A 19,243-nucleotide genomic window follows, 5' to 3' on the forward strand; every position below is an offset into this window, starting at 1 on the left:
AGTATAAATGGAAATATAAGCATTTTTACACTTCTTTATCTATTATTTTGTATGTTCATAATTTTTAAAATTAGTAAATTTTATTTTGTTTGTCATTTATAAATGAGAACCCTTATTTCCTATTTTGTATTTGGCAGTTTTCATTCTCCATATTTCATGCTATGCAAGATTTTAAGACCCATTCAATGTTGAAAAAGTCAGACAACCTGACTGTCTATAACAGATAAACAGCAGTTTCTATACTGACATAAACCAGAAAATGCAGAACGCACTAAATATGTGTTAGCAAAACAATGAAACGATACGATAACGTGAGTTAAAACATTTTTCAGCCACCATACCATCATCATTATTTACTTTTCTCTGCTCTCCGCCGTTTTGGAAGCTCATGTCCGACCTCATCTTGGAAACTTGGGTATCAGAATTATTTTCAAGTTTTTCATTGGAAATTACGACGTTATGTGTAATCTTCACCTTGGATCAATTAGTATGTTACGTAAATCGCGCAGCTGCACAGAAATGCTGGATAATGTAAAAATTACGGCCCCATCATCCTCCAAACTTACCTTGTGATTGATGTTTGAGTTCTTCCTCTTTTTCCAGCTCCTGATGGATAAAGTCTCTCTGGCATGATGTTCTCTTGTTGTCGCTTTGATCAATGTGACAAAATTTACTCGTTTTTTTTTTCTTTTTTCCAACTTTATTGAAACAAATGCGTTCGTAAATGCACACTGTGCCAGGCTCAGACAATGATGTTGACCAATTGTTGCTAAGAGTGAGGTAACGTTATTATTTGGGTTGCCAGATTGGTTCAGGTGTTGAAAGGGGGGGGGAGGAATCATTGAAGTGCAGGCAACTTTCTTTTGCACAACATTCAGAGCGCACGTTGGTAGGATGTTCTATGAAATGGGTTGCCAGATTTGGGCCTTTTTTTATTTTATTTTTTTCGCCACTTCGGGGCCCTGGTGGTGACGGGGGCCCTACGCGGCTGCGTAATTCGCGTATAGGGAGGGCCGGCCATGGTCTAAGGGCAGGGATGCCAGTATAGCATAGTCAGTTTGTCAGTTCATTTTAGTATTTTTCTATTAAATTCTATGTATTCATGATCCTTTTGATTTCATATTTCACTTTTTGAAATACCGATACAAAGCCCATCGAGACGACTGCTATTGTGATTTTGGGCTATGCAAATAAAATTGAATTGAATTGTCTCTCAGCTAGTGCTGCACCCTTTTCAGACACTCCTTGTCACCTGACCTGAAGGCCTCTTCTTCTCATTCAAAAGGGCCTTCAGGTCTCTTGTAATCCACGGTTTGTTGTTGGGGTAACAGCAGACAGTCCTATTGGGCATGATGGTGTTCTCACAGAATTTAATGTATTCCCTGATACAGTCAGTCGTGCTGTTGATGTCCCACCGTGGAGCAGACAGAGAGCATCCCAGTCTGTGCACTCGAAGCAGTCCTGCAGGGTCTCCTCAGCCTTTTGAGTCCACTTTTTTACCTTCCCTTTGGACAGGGGCAATCTCCTGACCAAAGGAATGTACTTTGGAGAAAGCAGTACAAGATTGTGGTCAGTCCCCAGTGATAACTAAAAATGCGTTTGGTTGTTGTTCCTGTAGCCGGGAGATGGTGTTGTCGTGTGTGTCAAGGAGCGACACGGTGGTGCAATCCAACGTGTGTTGGATTGCACCACCGCTCGTTCATGTACAGTATTATTCCCCCTCCTTTCTTCTTACCGAATGCAGTGACGTCTCTGTCCGCCCGCACGGTCACAAAGCCAGGTAAAGCGACACTGTGGTCCGAGAGATGTGGATGGAGCCACGTCTCAGTGAAACACAATAAACTGCTCTCCCGGTATTCCCTCTGCGTGTTGATCGTTGCTGCCAGCTCATCCGTCTTGTTGGCCAAAGAGCGTACATTCCCCGTAATGATCGCCGGAACAGCGGGCTTATGTTTCCACTTCTTTGCCTTGAGCCGGGCTCCAGCCCGGCATCCCCGCCGTCTTTTCAAACTTTCTTCTGGGATGTCGTTTCTAAAGCCCAGCGGCAGAAAGGGCCTGCTCAGAGCAAACGGCTGATCACGGGTGTAAAAGACTTGCCAGAGTGCGGGTTACACTCAGGCTATGTTCACACTGCAGGCTGAAACAACCCAATTCAGATTTTTTTGCCCCATGCGACCCATTTCCGATCTTTTCATGACAGTCTGAACGACACAGATCCGATCTTTTCAAATCCGACCCAGGCCACTTGGGTATGCCGGCCTGAATCCGATACGTATCCAATCTTTTCAATTGCGTCACTTATTCCTCTTTCCAACCGTGGTCAGAAGCGCGGGGGAGACCGGCTTCTCCAGGGCCGAAGGCAGATCCTTCTTCGGGGTTCACGTCCCCGTTCAGACGCTCACATTCTCCAAAACGGGTTAATAAAGTGTCAATAGCATTTATCCTTGGGGAAACCTTTCTTACCGTTCTCCTTCCCCCATAACACACAACATGAATGCGCATGCGGGTCTAGTTTGGGTCGTGTCACGGTCACACTGGAGATCACAAAATTCGGATTTACTTGGAAATATGAACAGTCTTGCAAAAAAATCAGATTTTTTCAAAAAATCTGAATTGAGCATTAAGCCCTGCAGTGTGAACGTAGCCTCAGTTACGAGGAGCGACGAGAGTAGCAAAAAAAGTAGCCACAAAAGTTTGGAGCGAATAAAATCCATGCTGTTGACTATGGTAATGTCTGAAGCATGTAAGAGATAAATGACAAAAAGACAAAAAGAACAAGACTAAAATAAATACTTAAGACAAAAAGACACTGAAAGTCCTAACAAACCGGAGCTGCTGCAACAGGCAGCTGCCTCTCTGCAGTGCCTGAGCAGAATGGTGGACCCAAAGGAAATAAATACTGCATTTAAAAACTTCTTCTCCAATCTTTATAACTCTTTGAAAATGTAAATCATGAAGCTCAAAAAGCATTTCTTGACAGATTGCATATACCTGTCATCCCAGAGGATTTCTAACTGCAGTTAGAAGATAATATAACTGTAGAGGAAATGGAAAAGGCCATAGAAAATACACGTTCTGGAAAAAGGGCTGGACCTGACGGGTTTCCGGTAGACTTTTATAAAAAATTTCAACATAAAATCCTAAAGCCAATGTCAGACATGCTTCAAGAATCATTTCATAACGGAGCCCTTCCTAAATCTATGACCAGTGCCCTAATCATTCCCCTACCTAAGCCAGGAAAGCCAAGTAATAAATGTGAAAACACGAGACCTATAAGTTTACTAAATTCTGACCTTAAAATACTATGTAAAATTTTGGCTATGCGTCTGCAGAATACTCTCCCTCATGTTGTCCATGGAGATCAGAATGGTTACGTTTTAAGTCGCCAGAGCTGCACAATATTAGCAGAGTGTTAAATATCATCCATGGGGTGGAAGACACTGTGGATCAGGCCCTGCTTTCTTTGGATGGCCTTTTCTTTTCAGCGTTTTAGCAAGATTTGGCTTTGGTGAAACATTTCGCAAATGGGTTGACTTACTTTACACAAATCCAACTGTTGAAATTTTAACAACTAAAAATGTCTCTGCTCCTATTGGAATTAAAAATGGGTGTGGGCAGGGATGCCCTTTGTTCCCTCTGCTGTTCACCCTGGCAAAAGAGCCACTTGCCATAGCAGTACGTGCTCATCCAACCATCTCTGGGATTATGATTAATCACGTAGAACATAGATTGTCATTGTATGCAGATGATATTTTATATCCCTCCAACTTAAACTCATCTGTACCTGCTCTTCTGCAATTAATTGAAGAGTATGGTCACATATCTGGCTACACCATAAATAAATCTAAATCGTCCATTTTACTGCTGAATGAGAATAAAAAAGAAAGGCCACCAGCACTAATAAATAATTTCAACTCAGTCCATTTGTTTACATATTAAAGGTTTAAACATTTTTCCAAACATAGCTCTAACAGTTAAAAAATAATTATGACTTTATAACAGAAGAAATAAATGACAGTATTAATAGATGGATGCAGCTTCTTACATCACTGATCGGTCAAATTAATGTCTACAAAATGAACATTTTACCAAAACTACTGTGTTTTTCAAAATATCCCCCCCCACCGCTTGATGGCTGGTTCAAAACTATAAAACAAATGATTCTGTGTTTTTTATGGAAAAATAAAAAATCTAGGATACGCCTTACAGTGAAGGAGGACTAACATAATATGATGTGGTATTACTGGGCTGCACAGCTTGGGTCTGTAATACTATTTTACAAAAAAGATGCCCCACAATGGACAGAAATGGAAAATAAAACTTTAATCCCATCTTTACCTCTTTATATATTTTCCAACTTGGAAGCTAACTTGAACAAGAAAACTAATAATTCAATGGTTAAAAACACGATTAATGTTTGGTATAGTGTAAAAAAAAAGTAATGAAAGAACAAAATACGCTATCAGAGCTAACCAGCATTTTAAAGCACAGCAGATGCAGTGTTCAAACAATGGGCAATGAATGGTTTGGAAAAAAAAATTCAAGATCTGTATCCAAGAGAAGCCTCAGACATGATATCATTCGAAACGCTACGATCAAAAGATAATATTAATAGAAAACACTTTTACAAATACCTACAATTAAGAAACTATATTAGAACAGAACAAAAATCTCTTTTAAAGCCACAAAAGTCTAAACTAGAAGAACTGGTTCCCAAAGACAGTAGGAGAGGAGCTATCTCAGAATTTTATAATTTGTTACCTACAAACTAAAAAGAAATTCAAATATGAAACTTGATGCATGGAGAAAAGCCCTGGGAACAGACATATCAGTGGAAGAATGGTGAGTAGCCTGCGCTAAGGCACAAAAGCTAACAACAAACTCAAGATTGAGGCTTTTACAGTATAAATGCTTGATGCCCGTTAACATCACGCCTGTTAAATTAAATAAATTAAACATCAAAATTCCAGATACTTGCTCAAAATGCAATGAGGAAAAAGGAACACTTTGTCACTGTATACGGAGAATAATAAAACAGTTCTGGTCTGTAATCAGAGAAACTATCTAACAAATGATCTCAAAATAAAATAACACTGAAACCAGTCTGCTTTATTTTGGGAATCTATCCCCAGAATAATAGATATTCTAGATCAGAAAAATCACTTATAGACATGTGTTTATTGCAGGCTAAAAGTCAATAGCAGTTAACTGGAAAACTGCACAGGACCAACACTAAAACAACGGACTAAACTGATGTTAACTGTACTGCCGATGGAAGGTAGAACATTTTTGTTAAAAGGAAAGAAGAACTTGTTTGAAGCTGTTTGGAGACCATTTCTAGCATTTGTTGAGGACATGGATCTGTCTGACAGTGATGATGTTTAAAACTTCAGCCTGAACTGAACTCTATGCTGGATCTCTACTTATTTTTCAAAGAAAAACAGGTCTCTGCAGAAAGTATATCAAGGTTTTGTGTCCAAGTGTTCAAACCCATGTTGAGTATTTTATAAGACAAAGAATTTACGGTGTCTGAGAAATTTTTTTTACATTTTTTTCACATTTTTATTTTTAAATGCTTGTTTGTTTGTGAATGTGCGTTGTAATGCAAAAAATAAAATAAAAATATTGTTGGAAAAAAAAAGAATGATTAAATTACTTAATAACAGGTAATGATTAATTAATCACAAAAAAATTAATCTCATGACAGTTCTGACAAAACTGTCATAATTCATTTTTTTGACATTATTAAAAGCTACATTTAATAAATGATTGTCTTAACAGCCAGAAAAACAGAAATATAAAGTATTTTGTTAAACAGTGAAGTGGAACTTTGTGGCTCTTGTTGGGTTTTGGTCTGGAAGAAACTGGATCAAATGGTTCTTTTAGTGTTAAAGGTTCCAGACTCTTGATCTCCACTGAAGCTATGAGTATGAAATGTCATTCCACAGACAAACCATCAACAAAATGATCCTGATGCTGTTGAGGTTCTTATGGAAGTGAAGCAAATCTCAGCAGAACTGAAATCACTGAGATTAAACAGCCTGAACATTCATGGAGCTGAACTGGACACAGAAAAACCTCCCTGTTGTGTTTCCACCCACCAATGAGGAGCAGTTTGATGAAGATGAAGCTGCACTGGAGGAAGAATCAGTCCAGAAAAGATGGAGAACAATTCTGACACTAAGCAGTTTTTCACTGATGTGTTCAGGTTTGAATCTTTTCTGTCTGCAGATCCATGAGCAGGACCCTGTCTTTGGGTTTTAGCTTGAAATGTCGTTTTGGAAATAGAATCTGTCTGAATGTCTGGAATTGGAGACATGGAGACATCAAAGAGGTTTAGATGGATTTTGGGTTTGACAGAGAAATCTGCTGAAAAGAACTGAACTACAAACTTAGAACCACAGACGACAAAACAGATTGGACTTTTTTATCTGCTAACAATTTTCTCTTTGATCTGTTAAGGTTTCCTGTTTGTCGTTAGCTGGAGGGACTAACTAAGATCATCTGATTTGAAGAATGTTGTGGGCTGCACTGACCAACAATGTCTTCTGTCTTTTCAACTGGAAGGGACAGAAGAGACTCTTCCAGGACACGCTGTTGATGGACTGCATGTTTGGAGAGCTTGAAGCTCAAGATAGAACCGTTGTTGAAGTGAACATACCGATAGTGTGGAGATGAAGATCAGAGTCACACTGACCTGCTGACATGTGAGAGCTGGCCACACTTTGGACATGACTTCTGTCCCTCCTCTTCCTCTGATCTCTGTTCTGTTGGTCTGTCTCTTCATCTGTAGTTGATGTTGATTCTTCATGTTGGTTTCCTTCTTCATCCTGACTATCAGTTACATTAAAGCTCTGCTGATTCTTTAGATCTGCTTCACTGTTCTCATCTTCCTCATAAGTAGGAATCTCCATCAAGGTATCAGTCTCCTGCTTCAGATGAAGATGCTCTTCATCCTGACTGATGCAGAGTTCCCCTGGTTCCTCTTTAATCTGTGGAGGTTCTGGTTCCTCCTGTTCCTCTTGAATCTGCAGAGGTTCTGGTTCCTTCTGTTCCTCTTGAATCTGCAGAGGTTCTGGTTCCTTCTGTTCCACTCTGAAGTTCATCTGCTGGTTGCATTGATCTTCTTCAGACATCCAATGCTGGGGGAGGACTGCACGGACACAAACACAACAAGGAGCCTTTTATCCGTTTACAGGACTTTGGGTTTTTTTCAAGCATCAATACACTCTGTGATCATTGGAGAAAATGTCTGAGGAGTGTGGAAGACCAGAAGAGACTCGTTGAAATAAATATATATGCAGAGGTGGGTAGTAACGCCCTACATTTAATTAAGTAACTTTTTGGTGAATTCTACTTGTGAGAGTAAAGGCCTGTTCACACTGGGACGAATTTCACCCTCAATATTCGCCGACGTTTAACGCCTCGTGACTAAACAAAGGGCACCAATGTGAGTGTGCACACCGACGCGAAAAACGCTACGCGTCAAAGCGTCACTTTTTAAAAAACGCCTCGGTTTCGTTTTTTTGGTTTGACGCGCCGCGTCAAAAACTGTACGACCAATGAGAATGGAAGTTACAGTAAAACACAACTTGGGGGCGCTCAAACACAAAACTGCCTTTCTGAGCACACATACCAGCGAAGAAGATAGACGCCAAGTAGCGTCTACACTGCCGCGTAGAAATAATGACGGACATTCTAAAATATCCCCGAAAACGCTCATGATACATTTTCAGCTCTTGTACCAGTTGCTAAAACTCCCCATGTTCTTCTCTTCTCGTAACTATGGGATGTACCCAACATCGGCGTCTTTTATCATTCAACAGAACAATCATTTCTTCATCGCTGGAGCTGGAGCTACTGGTGCTGGAAATATTCATGTTTTCTTTGTTTGATTCTGAAGAGCGTAAATACTTGCTCTCTTCTTCTGAGTGAAAAAGCCACTTTGAGAAGCGTAAAGTTGCGCAGCGCCACCTTGTGTACAGGAGTGTTTCTGTTTACATTAAGCGCCATCTAATGTCAAAGAATGAATTTGCATGTTCGCTCGGCTCATCGTCAGTGAAAATCGCCTGGGTGTGAACACACAAAACGTGTTGAAAAACGCTGGCAAATAAAGTGCGCCGACTTTCGTCCTGGTGTGTACTAGGATTGGGCGATGTCCCCCAAATTGGCAGTTGACGATGTTTGCAGTCAACCATCGGGATGGACGATGATATCGTCGGGGGGGGGGGGGGGGGGGGGGGGGGGGGGGGGGTCTGTGTTTACATCCGGGACGCTTGGTGCCGAGATGCCACTGTAGTATGCAAACACTGCTCCCCACTGGCGGAGTTTTTGATCGTGAAGTGTCGCCCCTTCTACTTGCCGAGGGAATTCAGTTCGATCCTGCTGGTTGCTACTTATATACCCCCAACTAACAATATCAGCGACAGAAATGCGGCACTGAACGAACTGTATCAAGCCATTGGTGAACAACAAACAGCACACCCAGACAGTTTCATCATCCTCGCAGGAGATTTTAATTATGCCGATCTTAAAACTGTTCTCCCGAAATTTCACCAGCATGTCCATTTTCCAATGAGGGGGGGACAACATCTTGGACTTTGTTTACACTCAGCACAAAGGAGCATACAAAGCTTCCCCCCTCCACCACATCGGTGCCTCTGATCACCTCACTGTGATGCTAAGTTTTCACAGACATCTTTAACATCTCCCTGAGACAAGCCATTGTCCCTTCAGGCTTCAAAACGGCCACCATCATACCTGTGCCAAAGAAATCATCCCCATCCTGCTTCAATGACTACCGACCTGTGGCACTGACACCCATTATCATGAAATGCTTCGAGCGACTAGTCATGTCACACATCAAATCTAACCTACCCCCCACCCTGGACCCATACCAGTTTGCATATAGAGCAAAACGATCCACAGAAGATGCAATCTGCTCTGCACTCCACCCAGTTCTCACTCACTTGGACAAGAAAGACTCATATGTGAGAATGCTGTTCATAGACTTCAGTTCAGCATTTAATACCATAATACCACAACAACTCATCTGCAAACTGGACAGACTGGGCTTAGCACCTCCCTCTGCAACTGGCTGTTGGATTTCCTCAGCCAGAGGCCTCAAGCAGTTCGTGTTGGCAACAACATCTCCAACAGCATCACCCTGAGCACAGGGGCCCCTCAAGGCTGTGTGCTCAGTCCCCTGCTGTTCACCCTGCTGACACACGACTGCACACCAACCTACAGCTCCAACCACCTTGTGAAGTTTACGGACGACACAACACTAATGGGGCTAATCACCAAGAACGATGAGACCCACTACAGAAAAGAGGTGGAGCTCCTGACCATGTGGTGCAAAGACAACAACCTCTCGCTTAACGTCAGCAAGACCAAAGAGATTGTTGTCAACTTCCAGAGAGGCCACACCCAACACCCCCCACTCACCATGGAAGGTGCTGCAGTGGAGAGGGTGAGCAGCACCAAGTTCCTGGGGGTGCACATCAGTGAGGACCTCTCCTGGACAACCAACACTGCATCACTGGCCAAGAAAGCACAGCAGCGCCTCTACTTCCTGTGCAAACTCAAGTGGACCAGTGCTCCACCACCCATCCTGACAACATTCTACAGGGGAACCATCGAGAGCATCCTTTCCAGCTGCATCACTGTGCAGGGGGGGAGCTGCACGGACAAAAACAGGAAAGATCTACAACGCACAGTGAGAACAGCTGAGAAAATAATTGGTGTATCACTCCCCTCCCTGCAAGACATATACACCACCCGCCTCACCCGCAAAGCCATCACAATCGTAAATGAAGCAAGCCACCCTGCACACAGTCTGTTCAGCCTCCTGCCCTCTGGAAAGAGATATAGGAGCCTCCGCTCCTGCACTACCAGACTCAGCAACAGCTTTATCCATCAGGCTGGGAGACTGCTGAACTCACTTCCCTCCCCACTCACAGCGCCAGCCAGCAGGACCACCGGAATAGGACAAACACCCCTCCTCCACTAAGTGTTGAAGGACAAACACTTAAAACTGAGATTTCAAATAACTACCTCTGCATATGCAACTGCACATGTAAATAACAGTTATTCCTACCAACTACCTTACCTACAACTAGTGTACCTCCCAGTACACTACCTGTAAATGCACACAGTTGGCTCATGTTGCTTTAAACAACCTGCACCTTATTTTCACATATTTATTGTTTTCACATTTTATTATTTATCATTACTTAGAGATTAGGCCTGTTTCTTTGTAGTGGATCTGCACTTTACTGTTGTTTATGTCAATGCACGGGACAGTGAGAAACGTAATTTAGATTCCTTTGTATGTCAAGAACATGTGAAGAAATTGACAAATAAACCTGACTTTGACTATCTTATACCGTCTTTCCAGCCGTGTGGACCGTAAACTATGATGTAATGCGCATGCAGAAAGTCAGTGACAGCTAGAGAGACCACACTTCCACAGATGTCGGCTCACTTGACCGCAGTAAAGAAGAGCATGAATCTCAAAGGTCTTCTCTGTTTGCTGAAGGTGACATACCTATGTGGTGGAGCTGCAGCTGTGGTTTCCAGATGACATCCAGCAGTCTGCGCTGACGACAGAGCTCCTCCTCGTACTGGACGATGGTTCCTTCACAGAGTCTGCAGATTTCTTCAGCAGCAGCAGCTAGTCGCTCGCTGATCAACTCTCTCAGAGACTGAAGGGAAGACATGGTTCCTGCTCCGATCTTCAGCTCCAACTCCCACAAACACCGCCGTCCTCTTCACTGCAGCTCCGATCGATCATCTGCTAGTCTCACAATCACAGCAATCCACGTTGTCTTTCCGTTCAACACTTCTTCACTCATTTACGACACTTTGGAAAATGCTGAGAGTTCCCACACGAACCACGTATCGTCCTTTCTGTCCAAAAACCTCACAAACGTCCCAACAAAACACCACCGACCTCTCAACACAAGCTAACGCTGCTAGCCTGCTAACAAGCTAACGCTGCTAGCGCCTCGTGCTGTTCTTCTTCTTTGTTTGGCTAACAGCGTCATGGTGCTTTAGCGCCACCAGCTGGTGTGGAGGGTTGTCTGTCGCTCACATAAGGATGTCGATGGCGGGGGACATTAGTTATATCGCTAGAGGAGCCTATACGGAGCCCTCCGGGTACCAGTTGTTAAAAATAAAAATAAAAATTTGATAAACTGTGCTCACTGAATACTAAACTGTGCGCACGGATTAGTAAACCGTGGCGGGCTCCGTAGACACGCCCACTTTTTGGCGGAGCGCGACGCCATCTTGGTGAGGTCGACGACGCCCACAGGACGATGATTTCTATTGATTTTAGTGGTGTATAATTAGCTAAACTATATATAATTTTACATTTATATATATTTATACATATATGTAAATACATTATATATATATCTATCTATCTATCTATCTATCTATCTATCTATCTATCTATCTATCTATCTATCTATCTATCTATCTATATATATATATATATATATATATATATATATATATATATATATATATATAGATAGATAGATAAATATAGATACATCAATTGTTGTTGTTAAAGAAGAGAAACAGTCAGCCTTAAAAGCCCACACTTTAATGAAAATGCATTGTTGCAGGACTTCTTAAAAAAAAAAATTATTACAAAGAATTAAAAAAAATAAAATTTGTAAACATTTAGGAGTTTTAGACCTCTTTGACATGTAATTTAAATTATTTAGAAAAACCCAACAATAAGTCAATAATAATAATAATAATAATAATGATAATAATAATAATAAAGTCAATACAAACAATAAATAATAACAATAAATAATTCAATCGGTCAATAATTAATAATAAAAATAAATCTATTAATAATAATAATAATAATAATATTCAAAAGAAGTCCAAAAGTGAACAATAGATTAACCCCTAAAAAACAACAACAAAGAAAAACAACAGATTCAGAATCTTTTTATTATCATTCTGCAGTGCACAATGAAATTTTTTCCAGCAACTCTTGTCCAACAATATAAAAAGGTAGAATAAAATAAAATAAGAATAAGGAGCTATTTAAGGCATAAATACATAAATACTGTACAGTAGAGCGGGGTGAATATTGCACATGAGTGGGTATTCCACATTAGAATGGATATTGCACATACAGCATGAATATTGCATACATAGTTTAAAATACAGTCAGAGCATTGTCAGCTGTGTGCTGACAGGGGTTAGTGGGTTATGTTAAGTCTGGGGGGAGGGGGCGGTTTCGTTGACCCAGTTGTGTGATGTGTGTGTGTGTGGGGGGGGGGTGGATGGACCTCACTGCTCTTGGGAAGAAGCTGTTCCTTTCATGTTCCAGATTCATACTGATTCATGTGATCAATTTGTGTAACACAGATGTTATGGTGTCGGGTTTCAAGCAAACAGTCTGGCCTCTCATCTAAATCTGTTTCCACAAATGTTCTGAACATATCCAGACTGTATTACTAGTTGGTACCACAGTGATCCATCTGGGTTAACTCTTTTGATAGCCAAGATCCACTTTTTCCTGAAGTCTGAGTCCATTGGAAACCTGACTCAGTCACTGAGTCAGAAATGTATAAATCTGTATAAATAGCCTAGTATGCTGTGTACAGGTTTAGCAAAATAAAATGTACATTTATATTGACAGCAAATTCTCCGTACATCATGCAGCATGTTGATAACAGCCCTGCAGCATCATGAATGTCAACATGTGTACTATTAATAAAGCCCCTGCAGCATTAAAAGAAAAGAATTAAAATACTTACCTGTGAAATGATGTACCTTCCTCCATCATGGACTCATTTTTCTGATTTTGGCAGTTGAAACCCAAACAATGAACTGACATTATGCAAAGAATGTGTTCACATGCATTCACTGCAGCAGTGACTCGACCTCACCAAGATGGCGGTGCTCTCCTCCCATGAGGAACCACGTGATGTCTCCTCTAGTGATAGAACTCATTGGGGAAACAACCATTTTTTAAACTTTACTGGCAAATAAAGGTATAAACGTGTTTTTTTATATCAACCATAGTTCGATGTGACTAGTCTTTATCGACCAAAAAAAGTATTTTTCAACCAAAAAGGAGAAGGGGGGACAGGACATGAACTTCTGGTTCCGGCTAATGCTGTTAGGGCGCCATTTTGTCGTCTGCAGCAGGTTTTTTTTTTTCCTTTTTATTTTTTTTATTGAACTTTAAACAAACACATACACATAGTAACAACACAAAGAAGAGAGAAATAAAATATAGAATTGTAGTTTACAATACTAGGGATTACAGCAGGTCTTCTTGTGTATATTTAACCAAACTAAAGCTCATTTGATAGTAATTTGTACTCGTCATCCTATTCTGAATCCCACACTGATACATTTTTCCAGACAATTAAAGATTTCATTCCTAGGATTGATGATGAAGAGTAATAGTCTCATTTTTATTACATTGAAGTTTTAATCTTTAGTGTGTCGTGACCGTTCCTTGAACTGTTTTCACCCCTTTTGACGTTTCTTTAGGCTAATTTATGATTGCAGATATGAGAGACACAGATGCTTTGAAAGTGCTTGTCATGGACCATATTTTAACCGTATCTGTGGAGGACCCAACAACACCTTTCCCATGTGGAGGAACTAGCTGACCTTTTCCTCCAGCGAATGCTGTGGAGTTTCTGACGTCTAGCTGATTTATCCGGCTGAGTCCTGGGCTTTTTATCTCCCGATTCTGAACACGCGTGGAAAAACTGAAAAAGCAAACAGATTTTTTCCTACAATGACAATTGTAGAAACTCTTGTGATTCAGAAATAACTTTGCAGGAATTAGAGAAGGCTGTAAGCTGTCTGTCCAAGGATAAAGCTCCAGGATGTGACGGACTGACCAGTAACTTTTATAAATTCTTCTGGGAGCAGATCAAAGATTTAATTTTTGAAATGTTTAAAGAAATTATTCAAAATGGGTCTCTAACACATACAAGTGTAATCACCCTTATTCCCAAGCCGGGTAAAGACCCAACATTTCTAGATCATTTAAGGCCTAGAACTCTTTTAAATACTGACTATAAACTTCTAACGCATATATTTGCAAACAGACTCAAGTCAGACATAATCTCTGAAACGCAGTCTGGTTTTATTAAAGGTCGCTCAGTTCATAATAACTTACGCCTTGTTCTGGATCTGATTGACTATGAACATCTCATAGATACAGACGGTTTTATTTTATTTTTAGATTTTTACAAGGCCTTTGATATGATTGAGCATCATTTCATGTTTCAAACTCTGCAATTCTTTGGTTTTGGTAACAAATTTATTAATAAAGTTAAAACTTTTTATTATGAAACCAGTATTTCTGTTTGTTTACCTCAGGGGACGTCTCACAGATTTAACATTAGCAAAGGTAGAAAACAAGGTCGTCCCATTTCACCCCTTCTTTTTATTGCAGCAGCAGAAATGCTGTCTTTGCTCATCAAACATACTGACTTTGGTAAACTGTCAGTTAAAATGCTGAATTTTCAATAAGCCAATTAGCCGACGATACAACAATTTTCCTGAATAATCTTCATGACATCCCATAATTCTATTGACATCTTTTCAAAAGCTTCAGGCCTCAAATTGAACCTAAACAAATGTGAGATCTTACCCATTAAACCATGTACATTATTGAATGCTTATAATATTCCCATTAAATCCACAGTTAAATACCTCGGAATGCATAGAACTACAAACCAAACAGACTTGGAAAAACTGAATGTTTGGGACAAACTAGAGAAATGTTCGTCTCTGCTGAATAACTGGACACAGAGAGATCTTTCTATTTTTGGTAGAATTCTCCTCACCAAAACTGGAAGCATATCCAGATTCATATATCCCACCTATTCTATAGGTGTCCCTAAACAAGCCATCAAATCTATTAATCAGATTAACTTCATATAGAAAATAAAAACACATCGTGTAAAACAAGGTAAAAATACCAGGATGGAGATCTACAAGCCATAGACTTTAACAGCCTTAAAAATAAACTGGTTCAAATCATTTATTAGGAATCAAAATAGTATTTGGTTCATTGTTCCTAATAAAATATGTTCCAGCCTAGGAGGGATCCCATTTTGACTCAGTTGTGATTTTGACAGTCAGAAACTTCCCATCCAACTCTGGTCTTTTCATCACTGACGGTGTAGGAGTGGAGGCTGCTATCGGCGCTGTGGATGCCACTGGACCTGAGCGAGGAGCGGGGCTGAGGGCGAAGGCTCCTGCCTCTGTTCCTGATTCGGGTTCTGACCCGATCACATTACTTCAGGCGGGAGTCGCTCCAGTAATATATACGTATTTATTCCTTGTAATATTTACAAAATAATTGGAATATTTTGCTAATACAAAGATTTTTCGAGTAAAGAATTTACATTTTACATATTTTTTATGAGTAATGACAAACTGTTTATAAGTAAGAACTGCCTTTCAAATTTTTCAAATAACTTTGGCAGCATTCATTAATATTTTGTAAGTTTTACTAGAAAAACTTCAGTCGTTGTGCAATGATCTGCGCGCATGCGCACACGGCCAGCGCCTTCTTTTCCCTCTTTTTTTCCAGCGGAAGGAGCAGAGGAATGAACGGAGGAGCAGAGCAGGAAGCCCTCTGCCGCCGTCGCGTCGTTGCATAATCACCGTAAGTATTTTATTTTATTTTTTTAGCTTGTCCTGTCCAACAGCTGGGTAGACAGATGAGAGCTGAGGGCCTCTTGTGTTGGACATATTTTGCTTTAACAAGAGGGGTTATTAATCTTCAGACAAACCAAAGGTATGTCTGAATAAACCCCTTTTGTAGTTGAGTGGTTTTATTCGCTGAATGTCAGGGTAACTGCTAGCTTACTACTTTCTCAAGTTAGCGGGAGTTAAAACGAGACTGAATAAACAAAATTTGTGTAGGGAAAAAAATGTGTATATATGCTATACATACACAGCTATATATATATATATATATATATATATATATATATATATATATATATATATATATATATATAGCTGTGTATATATGCTATACATACACAGCTATATATATATATATATATATATAGTTAAAACGCACTGTTGACGACCGTAGAAAATGAGGTTATATGTAATAATAGCGCGCTGAATTTGAACTGTCGACCACCGGGACGGGGGTGGGGTTCTGAACTGTCGATGGCTGAATTTGAACTGACCGCAGAAACCAAAAATGTGTCCAAAAGCGCGAGCATTTGAATTGACAGGGGCGGCGGGATGGGTGGGTGTGGGGGGAGACTGTACAGGAGCCGCAGGTGCTTTTAGCCACAGCTGCAAACTCCTAGTAAAGTGTGAAAGTCAAGATGAGGACTGAGGGAGAAGGATGCTTTAAAACTATGGTGAAATGGATGATCACAGCCAAATGACACGTTCATTGAAAGTGTTACTTAGAGACTTTAATTGTGTGCACTTAATTCAAAACAGAATATAAATGTTTATATAGTTTTCTAATTTAGTCAAATAATACAAAGCTAATAATTGAATTAATGCAGGTTCTATCTAAACATATTTTTACCAACAGGAGATACTTATTAGTGGATGAATTACCAGAGAAGAGATTGGATTGGGAAACAAACAGCTTCATTCAGGCAAGTAGAAAATAAAACTAATTTTAGCAATCAATTATTGTAACATTTTATGAAATTATATTTATGCATGTGTTTGTTTAAAGTTCTCTGTGTGTCATTGTGTTGATGTTCTTCTTTTTTTGTTCTTCTTTAGGATGCTAATACATGGGACAGTTCAGTAGGAACAAGGACGTGGAGGTTCTCCAGCCGAAGGCTTCAAGTAGTGACGTCCACCCATGACATAAAGATTTCATGCTTTATTTTCTAAAACTGAGGTATGAGGTTTGTAATTCTTGAACATTTTTGTGCATCTTAAATTGACTTATTTGTTTATTTTTTAGATCATAGAGGAATCATCATGGGATCATGGTTACACACATTTCCGTGGAGCAGATGTTCATGTTCAACAACTGCACACCAAAACTTATTGGTCTGATGGAAGCAAAATGATGCTGATTTTGCAAAAACTTACAGGTGGGTTTAGTCAAAATCACTTTTGTTACTTTTACTTTTTGTGTTGCACAGTTAAATGGCATCTTTCTACATGACTACTACTTAAAACAGAAAATAACATTGGTTTTAAGTGCCACTAAGTTTTGTTCACGATGAGACGCCTTAGTCAGGATGATTAAGTATGTTACTTATGAGTAAGTGATTACTCTAAGTCCCATCTCTTTTTCAGTTACATCATACTGCACACACTACAACAGAGTATTAGGGCCAGTTTTGCAACAACATTTTTGTTCTTTTATGATTACGACTAAAGTCCTACATTTACAAGAAAAAAGTTATAACTCAAATTATGAGAATTCGGTTGTACATTTATGACTTTAAAAGTCACATACTACATTTTTACTTTTCCCCCGTAAGTTTGTGTTATTTAAAGTCATGTTTTTTTACTTTAAAAGTTATAAATGTAAGAATTTAAAATGCGTAAATTTACAAGAATAAAGTTGTAAATATTACTACTTTTTTTTTTTTATACCACCGATCGATGTTGTGTGTTTGGACTTTCTATTTTTGGAAATTGGTGAATGTATCGGTGAGCTCTGCATTGCTTTTGAGTTCACCAGATTAATCAGCTCTGCTCTCAGTTCAGTGAGTTTCGGTTTCACCACCAGCTGCAGGAAAGTCATCTGGATGCTACCGCTCACTGGAGAACCTGCCTTTTTGCCCTCATACAGAATGCTGAGCTCTGATTGGTCTCCACTGCAGATAATGAAACATGGTACCAACTTTCTCTTTAGATTAAAATTGCAGTACATATAATAACCTCTTTTAAAAATCAATGCTTACTTAAATGCCTCAGCGAAATAGAAGAAATACCCCAGGCACAGTTTTGATGAGGAAATGACATTTCAGAATAGTCCAGAAACTGAATTCCCTGATTCACTGCCTTTAATGTAATTGGCTTTTTAACTTTATTCATTTATTTTATTTTTCTGTTACAGGAGGATGTTCACTGTGATCCCTTTCATGATGCAGACCTCATGAAAATCTTTGTTGTCCATTCTACTGAAGAAGATCCAGTTGATGGCAAAGAGAGATCCTTTCCCAGTGTCAGAGTACTGCAAAAGCCGGTGCTCTGCTGATTTATGGACTGTTTGTTTAATGATATTGTGTTGGAGGAAATGTAAACTGATTACATGAACAAACTATATTAAGTTATTTAATATTATTATTTAATATTTTTGTGTTTTAGAACATTTTAATTGATTACATGAACAGAAAATTAGGTTTTTATTGGAGAATACTTAAATTGATTACATGGACAAAGTATTGGTTGATAATTTTGTGTTGGAGGAAATGTAAACTGAATCTTCTTCCACTTTCGGCTTCTCCCATCAGGGGTCGCCACAGCGAACGAGTCGCATGGTAGATTTTGGCAATGTTTTACGCCGGATGCCCTTCCTGACGCAACCTTCTCAAACCGGGCTTGGAACCGGCACAGAGGTAGAGAAGGGAACAGGGAGCAGCCCGGAGTCGAACACTGGTTTCACGGACGGAAGGCGCCGCAAACCAGCACGAGCTAAACTGGCTCCCAAATGTAAACTGAATACAAGAGCAAAGTATTTGTCATTGATGAATAAACAGTTGCAAAGTATGTTTTTTGTTTCATTTACTGTGGAGATTGGGTCAGGGTGAAAATATTTGAAAATCATATTTAAATACTCAGATGTAATATGTAATACTTAACAGTAATAGCTAAACAAGTTTAAATATTTTCAACACCTTCTTTAGTAAAGTATTGTACATTTTACTTAATTAAACTAAGTACATGAACCTTGTAAAGGAAATATCACCAAGTAAACATTACTTAAGATTCCATCATAATGTGACTTGTGGAAGTTAAGTAAATTTTACTAGATCATTGTTTGTAATTTATGTCCATAAACGCATTAAAAATTACTTAAGAATTGTTAGTGCAAATTGTTACGAGGATTTTCTTTAGTAAATCTTATTAGTTAACGTTATCAATGAATGAAAGTTTGCATTATGATGAGGTAAAAGCGTCTGTGTTGAGAGCTGACCAGCTGGTTCCTGAAGCCTACCGTCAGAAATGTCATGCTTGCAGAAAAGCTGTCAGCCAAACGCAGGTGGAGTTTGCGTCCTGTTTGACA

The 19,243-nt window shown here is 39.6% G+C and overlaps 1 protein-coding gene and 1 long non-coding RNA gene across 12 annotated transcripts in view; one reads left to right on the plus strand and one right to left on the minus strand.

Moving 5' to 3' along the window:
• The window catches only part of LOC144989732 (patatin-like phospholipase domain-containing protein 4), a 30,629-nt gene extending 19,337 nt beyond the window's left edge, over nt 1-11,292 (minus strand). For 4 of the 10 annotated variants that reach the window (XR_013653915.1, XM_078942314.1, XM_078942315.1 and 1 more), the window contains exons 1-2: nt 10,550-11,287; nt 6,698-7,153 (exon numbers count right to left, since the gene is read on the minus strand). Coding sequence is in view for 4 of the 10 variants with exons in the window: in XM_078942314.1 (XP_078798440.1) it covers nt 6,698-7,153; nt 10,550-10,721 (628 nt within the window). In the remaining 6 variants the exon portion in view is untranslated. Of the gene's footprint in view, nt 1-6,697; nt 7,154-10,549 lie in introns of all 10 variants that reach the window. The other 6 variants (XR_013653914.1, XR_013653913.1, XR_013653912.1 and 3 more) reach the window with 4 other exon arrangements.
• A 4,267-nt stretch (nt 11,293-15,559) lies between these two features.
• On the plus strand, nt 15,560-18,673 carry LOC144990041 (uncharacterized). 2 transcript variants are annotated; one of them, XR_013653975.1, is made up of 5 exons: nt 15,560-15,676; nt 16,777-16,897; nt 16,964-17,096; nt 17,744-17,850; nt 18,074-18,673. It is a non-coding gene; the product is annotated as an uncharacterized LOC144990041 (long non-coding RNA). The 2 variants fall into 2 exon arrangements; XR_013653976.1 differs by lacking the exon at nt 17,744-17,850.
• The last annotated feature ends 570 nt before the right edge of the window (nt 18,674-19,243 follow it).

The sequence above is a fragment of the Oryzias latipes genome, chromosome 2 (assembly GCF_053564925.1).
Source record: "Oryzias latipes strain Hd-rR chromosome 2, Olatipes_Hd-rR_3.1".
In the NCBI taxonomy this organism is placed as follows: Eukaryota; Metazoa; Chordata; class Actinopteri; order Beloniformes; family Adrianichthyidae; genus Oryzias; species Oryzias latipes.